Source organism: Nelumbo nucifera, chromosome 4 (genome assembly GCF_055504915.1).
Source record: "Nelumbo nucifera cultivar China Antique chromosome 4, China Antique-T2T, whole genome shotgun sequence".
NCBI lineage: Eukaryota > Viridiplantae > Streptophyta > Magnoliopsida > Proteales > Nelumbonaceae > Nelumbo > Nelumbo nucifera.
This window is the reverse complement of record NC_142652.1, coordinates 4,252,382-4,262,331: the sequence shown is the minus strand read 5'-3', so window position 1 is coordinate 4,262,331 and position 9,950 is coordinate 4,252,382. Positions and strand designations below refer to the sequence as shown.

Genomic DNA, 9,950 nt, shown 5'->3' with positions numbered 1-9,950 from the left:
TAATACTCTGGAAATTCTTGTACAATTATCTTTCTCTTTGTGACAAAATTAAAGGGAAAATTCCTCGAATTTTAAAGCACGACAATTTAGTACTAGAACTTTCAAAACATGCCAATCCAATGTGTACCGTTAACTAGTCTGTTAATCAACCATTGAGTGACATTTGAAAAGTCACAAATGCCCTTTGAGTGTCATCTAATTCCTTTTATCAACCATTCAAACGTTGATTAAAAAATGAACAGTATCAAATCCTTGTCTCTTCTAGGAAAGTTGGGGTTGCCAAAATGCCCATTATGTTAAAACCCAAGGTTCTAGGAAACCAAGGTTTTGGCCACCAATTTCCAGGTTGATGGTTCGATCATTCGATTCAAATGGATGGCCCATTCCAACAAAAAAATTAAAATAAAAATGGCCAAAACCGTTGAACGAATTGATAGTTCGACCACCCAGATCAACGAACCGCTAACCAATTCAACGGTTTTTGAGCAAAAAGAGAACTAATTACCTGAACGACTCTCAGGCCAAACAGTTCAACCGTCCAGATAAACGGCAGTTCCAAAACATTGTTAAAAACATTAAAAATATTAAAATTGTCAAATTTAGCATCTAACTTTTTCATTGGCTCATATTTTTATTTCATGTAGTTTTTGTACAATAGCCTATTACCTGTCAATTGTCTAAAGCAAAGAAGAAAGAAAGAAAAAAAAAAAAAATCGTTAGATTAAGAGGAAGGATGGAAGGCAATATGGTCAGCATCCATGATGAACTCTAAGGCATTACATTAGGAAAATAATAATGCAAACTTCATGGACCTAGCCCAGTTGAACAAAGCATGCGCCACACAGTTTATGTCTGTTGATATGCCTAAAGGATTTGGCTTGCCAGGTGGATATTGGCTGCCTGATGTCAAAGAGGATATTGCCTTTCACCTCAACATTGGTGGCTCTCATGCAAGACACCTCTTACGCAGCCCACACAACTCGCACGAGCTTCGGCGCCTTCCACAGAAATGCAAGATGCTGGGATGCCTCTTGCAGCTAAGAGGCATATGCCACGCATTTATGCAATTTACAAATGCTAAGAGGCATTGGCATTTACATTTTGAATTCTTTTACTCAACTTTAAACTTAAAGATTAAAAGTTTTGAACGACCATCCTTTGCATCATTCATATTATATGATAATATTAAAAATTTAATATATATATATATATAGAGAGAGAGAGAGAGACTAAGAGGATTCAAGTTGGGTTAAGTTGCCCAAATTACATCCAACGGTCCCAATTCACGTCAGCGGTCAGCTTCATATTTTTCAACTCCTTGTCCCTTGACACATATAAGCGTAAAAAGACCTAATAAAACCTTCCCTGATATTTCACATTTTCACCTAAATACTGAACCATCTCTTCACTTTTTAAATTGGACTCCCCTCTTTATTTACTTGGTTGTGTCTTACATTGACACAAATCTCTCTCACTGATCAAAGGCATCCTTGAACAGAGGACATTGTTTATAAAAGAAAAATCCATTATTTTAGCTTTTTCAACATTTTTTTGTAAGCATATACGAACAAATGTGATCATGCTACTTACCATTTACAGTTAGATTTCTGATTTCAAATTATTTTTAATTAATTTACAAGCATAAAGATAGGAGGATTAGTGGATAGATACAACTCCATTGGTGGTCAAGTTATCTTTGAAGGGCCTACTTTTATCTCTCTTCTCTTTTAATATAACATCTTGTTATCCTTCAAGAAAAACGTTGACGATGAATGCTACCACATTTCGAACCGAACTGAGACAACCGGTTCGACAGATACACATCAACCGTGTCAAGTAAATAAACCTTCAAAAAAAGATGAAACAATGAATTTACAAGTTGTTAACTTTTAAGATGATACAATCATACATCTTGATTGACAACATTAAAAAAAAAAAAAGCATTAATTAAAATATAATCAAGAGTTGTCTCTCTAGGGTATGGATAGAAGTGATAATAGAGGCGAGTATCATATAGCAAGGGTCAGGATGACATGATGAATTGATGTTGATGATGAACTAATAACTCTTAGTCAGTTGGCATCACCGCAAAATAGGAGGTGCAGGATCAAATCAACGGAACTGCAGGCACTATGTGGTATGGCCAGTGGGCCACACATGCATCCTGTTCTGGTCCCACCCCTGACTCTCTTGTAATGCCATCTAGTAATATATACCAACAAAAAGAATCAGAAGAATATCAAGGGCCAGAATCATTTTCCAGTTATCCTCAACGATGATGATGAGCGGAGGTCCATCACTCTTGTTTCGCAGACGGTTTCCTTTTCATTTGTATGATGGACCACATCAAGCAACTCTGATGCAATATAATAAACTGGAATCATAATTCATAAATGGTCCCAACCGTTTAACGTAGTGTAAGGTCTTATTGTCAGTGTCAAACTGTCAATGTTTACCTGAGTTTGGCGGTTCAAGCGTAAGAGCCAGTGACTGATGAAAAGGCCTAAACGGTCGACACCTTGTGAATGAATGGATTCAGCTCAAGTCCGGAAGTACTCAATCGGCTGTCACAGAACTTGGGCCTCCACAAACCTTTTACAAACATAAATTGTACATATTTTGGAGTCAAGGAGATAAATTTATCGGATCTGAACGGGGATACCGTGGGGTTTGAGGAGTTGCAGAGGTCTTCAGTCTTCTTAGAAGCAACCATGCATCAGATTCTGAACACCCCTGATTCATCTCAAGGACAACTGGTAGAGGGGATGTTTTGTTTATTTCCACAAGCATAGTACCCTAGAAGAAAACAAGACACGTTTTCATTAATGTAGTAGTTGGAAGATAAACTAACCTGTTTAGAAAGATTTACGCCCTTGTCCTCTTTCTACAGGGCATTTGTTAAGGCTATGTTTGGTTTGAAGGAAAAGGTATTTCCCTACCATTCCCTTCCTTTCCCTACTTTTTCCTTCAAACCAAACACAACCTAAATATTCTTTTCTGGAAAGGAAATTCCAGTTAGACATCTGCCTCAAAATTAACGAGTATGTAGAAAGTAATTACCTCAAACTTTGATAAGAAAAGCTGGTATCGTTTCATGGTCTCTTTCATATCATTAACTATTTTATTATCTGAAGAAGAAAGAGCAGTAGTTACTTCCTCAGGTGAATGACCGATACCTTTTTGTACAACCTGAAAAATAGATTAGTCCATTTGGCCAACAATTAGGCACAGAGTGTAAAATGATACAAGAGAAATTTTCAAGATTAAAACTCACAGAATGATCAACAAGGATCTCTGAAATGAGGCTACCATCATCAACATAGACCAGAAGCTCAAATGCAGACCTCTGTTTAAATTGGAATCTCTTTACACCAGTCAAGAAGCACTACATCAATTTTTATAAGTGTGGATCAGTACCATAAATGCTTTATCACAGAACTGTACTATTAATATTATATGAGCTTCGTTCCAGAAATCCACTATAAATCATGCTAAACTAAAAACAATATTCAAATAAGATTTAAAAGAAGCAGAAATACATGTGAACAAGGTTGAAAATATCGATACGCCCGATACGCGGGTATGGGCGTATCGAGCAAACCGATACAGCTGTTGGTGCTTTTTTTTATTTTTTTTTTCGCAACTGGTTCAGAGGAGCCGGTTTAGGCCTCCTCCACACCCTGAACCGTCAGACCCCCGATACACCCACTGCAGGGGCATATCGGAGGGGTACCGGAACGATACGTATCGGCCGATACGGGCCGATACGTGTCGATACTTTGAACCTTGCATGTGAATAAAGATATCTAGAACCAACTTGTGAGCTGATCTCTCTCTCTTTGGAGGATTTTCAAATGGGTTTAATTTTAAAAAACATAATTAGAATATGGAAACCTCAACTTTTGACACACCTGAATCTAATTCAAAATTCTTATCTAGACTGCAACTGAAACAACATATAATACCAACTAAACTGTATGTAATAATAAGCCCCCCCCCAAAGAAAAAAAAAAAAGCATGTCAAATTTGAATAATTAATACGTGCTTGACCACAAAATTTAAACACTGATATCTCTTTGGATGACTGTCTCTTTGTGTTATCTCTTCAACCTTACTCTTGGATTTCAACCTATAAATAGTCTGATCTTACCTATAAATTTTGGAGATTGCTTCCATCTAAAGCATTTTTTGTTGTATATTCAATATCTATATTAATGAAGCAAATTCAGATAAAATTCAAAAACCTGAAAATCCAATAGGATCCAAATCTGATTAAAGTCGCTCTTAATCTGATGAACCCCTCCAACCAAGAGAAATTAAAATGATAGATACCTTAATTTTTCCTTGAACAAAGAATGCTTCAACATCCCTTGCAGCCCACTTTGCCAACAAACTAGCCAAATATGTGAAAGGCACTTCTCTGTCACCTGTCAATATAACAGGGTGTTCCTCTTGACAAACTGTATGGATTCCCTCATTGCATGAAACCACATTTTGGGATTGAATAGATATAGCATCTGGGCTCCTATCAGGAGGAGGAAACTCTTCCACAGAATTTTCTCTAGTAATACTGTTCGGCACAACTAAAGCAGCAAAGTCCTCTGTTGTTCCTTCTCGGGTGACACTGGTATGTACAGACAAAACAGCATCTGGAGGTGAACTAGATTCAACAACAATTGGCCTACCATGTGGGGCAGAAGACTCCTCCCTTGTACTTTCTCTTCCAACACTGCTAGGCACAGATAAAGCATCACCTATAGAAATTATCCAAAAAAAAGCATCACCTATGGAACATGGGATAGAACAGGAAAGAAATTGAGTAATCCAAAGAATAATTTCATCATTTAATTATGAACATATAATCATGACAGCAATAATCAATATCCATTTTACTAATAAGAAATCAATTGAGGTGCAATTTCTTCATTTATAGGTCCTATACAAAGCTTATCCACCTTCACAAGCCTACAACCAAAATCAGAGAAAGAAAATATAAGAAAGCACAAGATTCTGTGTCCCTCAAATTAAATTTGCTTATTTAGAGTTTCTGCACTCTACACCAACTAATAGCATCAGCTCAAGATTTTTTAATGGGTAAGCTTGCATTTATGCTTTTCCTATTAATTTAACCATGATTCTTCAATATTTCCCAAATGCCTACATGGCATACATGGTTGAATAGGATCTTGCTAAAAATAAACTACAAAAATCATGAAATGGGAAGCCCATTCAAACATTGCATTTTCAAAGATCCAGTTGCCAGGTTGAATTTTTCATATTCACATCAGGCATCTTAGAACTCAGAGTTCCATTCTTCCTCTTGAAGGTTTGGTCTATGTTTCATGAATAGAAAGGCAAAAATAATTTGTTAACAAAACATATCAAATTGCTGATATAGGAATCTATGGAAGGGGAGACAAGGAAAAATGTCATCTCTCTCTTATTTCTTAAATTCCAAAGGACAAGTGACTTGAAGTTTTGAGCAAATACAATTATGACAAAGGTTTCTTATTCATAGTTCATTAATCTTACAGACATGAGAAATGAATAGAAGTCAGAACGTGCATAAACAATAAATAGTAGTATGGTAGACATTTATGGGTAAGCATATCTCATATTCTCGTTATAGAAAGCATTATATATTCTCTTTATATTAATGGAATTTCCTTTCACTGATAAAAAAAATGCCTTATATAGTTGACAAGTACATCATACCCTGTTGAGATGTTCGAGAGGTTGCAACCCTTGATGCTGAATTGGTAGCATGACCAGGCTCATTAACATTATTGGATGGCCAAGCAGCAAGAGTAGCTCTAGTTGCCAAAGAAGGAACTGCCCCTGTCCTTGTTCTGCATTAGTAAAGGACAAATTAAAGGCAGCTTTGTTCATTAAAGAGGAAAATCAAATGGGACTAACTTCAACCGGCCATCCAAGGATTATGTTTCATTAACATCTAAATCAAATAAATGAAATTTTAGATGATCTTGCTAAGGTGGTAAATTTTGTTTTTCTTTTTCTTTTTCTTTGGGGGGAGGGGGTATGGAGTGGCATTTATACCCTTTAGAGCTTTTACGGTGTTTCCTTCAACAACTTGAACAGCCTCACCCAATAAAGCAGTCATGAGGTGTAATATAATTAACTTTGACCAGAAAAGCAATGTCTTCTAGATAGAACACAGATTTTTGCTCATTATTTTTCCAAGACCATATCTCCATACAGAATACCCCTTTTCTCAAGATCCATATATCCATCTCTATGCAAATCTCTCACTGTTTTCAGAACCTTGCACTTACAAACTTATTATTGCATCCACATGGAGCCCAAAACCACACCTTTAATGACAGGTCTAAATAATGTTTTGCAAAGATAAACTATGCCACCAGAGTCATGTAGATTGTGGAGAAACTATGGTATTTTTTCGTGCTGAAAGAGGATGGACTCGCATATCGACATAGTGACATGGAAGAATGTCCTAAACCACAGACATGCATGTACACTTCCGCCTCTAGAATAACTGTGGCTACCTATCGCAGCATCACAATGGTGGCTGGGTCACTAACCGCGGCTGGTCACTATTGTGATTGGAAAACAATTGTGATCCCCACGGATAGAAAGCAAGATCACTGTACAGCATGAGCGCTCTGCACAAGCTTCCAACAAGTGACACATGGTAAGATCATGAAGGGGTAATAACAGTAGCTTGTGTAGACCAGTAGTTGGTATCCACTTTGCAATCCAATGTGTGTCCCCATTGAATCAGATTAGGGATCTCTGCCTTAGGAAAGTTCTAAAATTCTTTATTCCATGCAAGCATAGGCATTCCGCTTCACCTATAAATGGAGACCCCTTCTTTGTAGGAGGGAAACCCTTCACTAGTTCCCTTCCTTAGCCTTCCCAAGTTCTAAAACCCTAATCCTTCTCCTCACTACTCTCCTCAAGTTACTAGTGTAAGCATGGTGAACTCCAGTATGCTGGCCGGACTCCGAAAGCCTGGAGAGAATGGCTGTGGTTGCAGAGAGATAGAGGAGAGTGAGAGAGGGAGGTGAGAGGAGGAAACATAAAATCTGGGTTTCCTTCTCCATAATGGTTCCATTATGTGTATGTGTGTTAATGGGTCTCCATATGGGTATGGACCCCTATTTATAATGTTTGGGACCTCCATATTCAGGAATGTTCTTGCATTTTGCTTTTGCCTATCTTAGCCTTTAATTGTTATTCTAGAAAGTTCTAGCACTTAAGTTGATGCAAATAGCTCTAATTTGGTAAACAATTGATTACTGGTGAAGTCTAACTCGAGTTTATGCCAGGTTAACCAGGTTAATGGGTAAATTCGCTGTCTTACAACTAGTTCTTTGGTTGCAAGAAACATTGCTCATAGCCATTACGAGGCAAACATAAAAAATATAATAATAAATGATGTATGTTCTAAAATATTATATATGGGTGAACTGGTGAAAGATGTTTGCTGCCAACTTAAAGAAAGAATAAATCTTATAGATGAAACTCAGAAGGATGCTCTTGATGTGTGTTGCATTGGCCACAAAATACCTTTTGCCCCTAGGTGGCTTATTCACTTCATTGACAAGCCTCTGGCGTGCCACATCCAAATTTTCAACTAATCCTCCTAGAACCTCCAAAACCTCTGGGACCAGCATCAGAAGTCCACGCCGTATGTTTACATTACGGATTACAACCTGCAAGTTACAAGAGTACTCTTTGTCAAGATCTGTCAAGCCATTAAATACACACACACACACATGAGGGTTTGGAGTGCTATTAAGAAGATTCACTCAAGTAAGAATAAACCTACCATTGAATTGGTTAGACAATTATAACCATCCAAGTTTCCCACAATTTTGGGATAATTCACCATTGTCCCTTGTTGTTCAAATGTGAGAGAGTCAAACCCACAGAAAAAACTCATAATTTTAATCATCTGATCAGGTAAACTCTTATAGGAGATCTCAATTGCAAACAGCAGTTAAAGACTTCAGGTTATATAACAATAAAACTCCATTTTCCAAAACTTGGCTAGTTGGCTGGACATCATACGAGATTCACATTGCAAATGCATTTTAAGAGTTCTACAATTCCAAATCTGTTGCAGTCTTTATGAATCCACGATGTCTGGCACCTGGGATAAGAGTTTTATGCCAAGACAAGTTTAACCGTCCTCATTAGATAGATTGAAGGGTTGGACCAATCTACTTCCAGGTGCACCATACTTTCAGATTTTCTAAATGAGAGCACAAATATCCACCACATGCAAACAGCATGAACTAAAAAAAAAAAAGTCAAATATCAGAATTGTAAACAGATTAAGTAAAACTATGTCCCCAACCTTGAATCCAGCAGGAGACAGAACCTCAAGGTCTTTAATGGGCCTATATTCCATGCCAAAAACACGTTGGGAACCATCTGTCATGGACAACTTGAGGCATCTCTTAACCCCGGAAGGTGCATTCTGGTACCTGTCTCGAAGAGGACAACTGATATTAACTATCTCGTCAACCTGGGGGAGAAAACTGCTAGAAGTCAGAAGACAGAAATATCTCCTAATTAACGATTATGATTTCGTACAAGCATAATGTGCTCTAGTCTAGTGATCTTATATCAGAAACGTCGGCCAAATGATACTAGGATATTGAAATGTAACCATTTCCAGTATTTCATAATTAAGTCTTCTAATTTGATCCATGAGATGTTCCAAACCTCCACGGCAGAACCAAACCAATAGTTGTGTTCTAACTCGGTTTGAATAAGCGATGAGTGTAAAATGAGAAAAAATAATGAAAATCTGTATTGAATGTTCTAAATATTGTTTTGTAAAACAGTTCTAAAACTAGAGATTCAAATAAAAGTAGCATTTAATCTCGAACATGAAACGTAAAGGCACCAAAAGTGAAAAGTAGCTGACAGAAACCTGCAAAACAAAGGGCCCCGCCAAGTCAACAAGATGCATGGAATGCACATTTTCTGGAAGAACCCTAGCGCCGGAATAGTTCATGTCTGAAAAGAGGAACTGCTCAAAACAAAGTTTTGCCTTCGCAGCCACGTTAAGACTCCCAAAATCGGCGATGGAGCCCTGAAGAACTGAAATGCAGGCATCTAGCCATTCACTCCGCAGCCTGAGCCCTAGCCTCCGAAGGAAGCAATCTACCGGACAGTCAGATACTGTGCCAGTTTCTGGTCGTCTTTCATCGTTTGCTTGAGAAGAATTGTTGAAAACCGGCGGTGGAGGAGAAGGAGAGAGATTCTCGGGAACCTCGACGAAGTCATCATCGGAAATTTCAAGGGGAAAGTTTTCAGAAGAAACATGAGCCAGGTTAGAGTTAGGGTTAGGAGTAGGATTTGGGGAATCGAGTTCGAGTATGAGATTTACAGGAGGTGAAACGGCTGGCTCTAGGACTTGAACTTGTTGCTCCGCGTCTTGTTCATCCTCTTCGTCGGAAGAAGAGCGCAACCGAAGTCGTCTTCTCCGCATTTGCAGTGTGGGTGTGTTTTCCCTCCAGTTTTCATGGTTTCATTTGAAAACCGAATTTGGGTGCATTGGATCAGGAATTCAGGATTCAGGCGTAACCTTGACCAAAGTCACCAAACACACGAAATTTCAGTTGTTATCAAACAGCCCCTAAATCTTATGATAAATATGAAATTGAGACAATTTCAGATAACAATAATAGTAATTTAAATATGTTTATTAACTATGTGAATCCATAAAAAAATATAAGTAATTAAAGTATGGTGCGCTAGTGAATTTAAATTTTGTATTGTATTTTTATTGTTAATAAAAGTGTTTTTATTTATTATATTTATTTTTGTTTAATATGATAAATATATAATATTATAGATATGTCATGTTTTTTCCCATAATTTTTTTATTTTTATCTATCTCTTTAGTTTTTTAACTTTTTATATATGATTATGACATCATATGTTGATCCATTTGA

General features: G+C 37.3%; 1 protein-coding gene across 4 annotated transcripts; it reads right to left on the bottom strand.

Moving 5' to 3' along the window:
• Positions 1–1,837: 1,837 nt before the first annotated feature.
• Positions 1,838–9,625, bottom strand: RMI1 (recQ-mediated instability protein (DUF1767)). 4 transcript variants are annotated; one of them, XM_088902755.1, is made up of 9 exons: positions 8,924–9,625; positions 8,342–8,512; positions 7,549–7,694; positions 5,716–5,849; positions 4,333–4,754; positions 3,310–3,385; positions 3,061–3,189; positions 2,457–2,796; positions 1,838–2,356 (listed from the first exon to the last, which is right to left on the bottom strand). In XM_088902755.1, the coding sequence occupies exons 1-7, from the start codon at positions 9,482–9,484 to the stop codon at positions 3,158–3,160; spliced, it is 1,542 nt and encodes a 513-aa protein (XP_088758881.1). In that variant the 5' UTR covers positions 9,485–9,625; the 3' UTR covers positions 1,838–2,356; positions 2,457–2,796; positions 3,061–3,157. The 4 variants fall into 4 exon arrangements, with proteins under 4 accessions (XP_088758881.1, XP_010249090.1, XP_010249089.1 ...); XM_010250788.3 differs by having other exon boundaries at positions 1,838–2,374; positions 3,275–3,385; positions 8,924–9,624; XM_010250787.3 differs by having other exon boundaries at positions 3,275–3,385; positions 8,924–9,624.
• Between the last annotated feature and the right edge of the window lie 325 nt (positions 9,626–9,950).

What these genes read in the sequence shown, in the direction of transcription:
- RMI1 (XM_010250788.3), bottom strand. Translation starts at nt 9,484, where the DNA reads ATGCGGAGAAGACGACTTCGGTTGCGCTCTTCTTCCGACGAAGAGGAT. An exon ending in CGGGGCCCTTTGTTTTGCAG is followed by an intron (nt 8,513 to 8,923) that starts GTTTCTGTCAGC and finishes TTTCTCCCCCAG; the next exon opens with GTTGACGAGATAGTTAATAT. An exon ending in CTCTCGAACATCTCAACAGG is followed by an intron (nt 4,755 to 5,715) that starts GTATGATGTACT and finishes TAATTTCTATAG; the next exon opens with GTGATGCTTTATCTGTGCCT.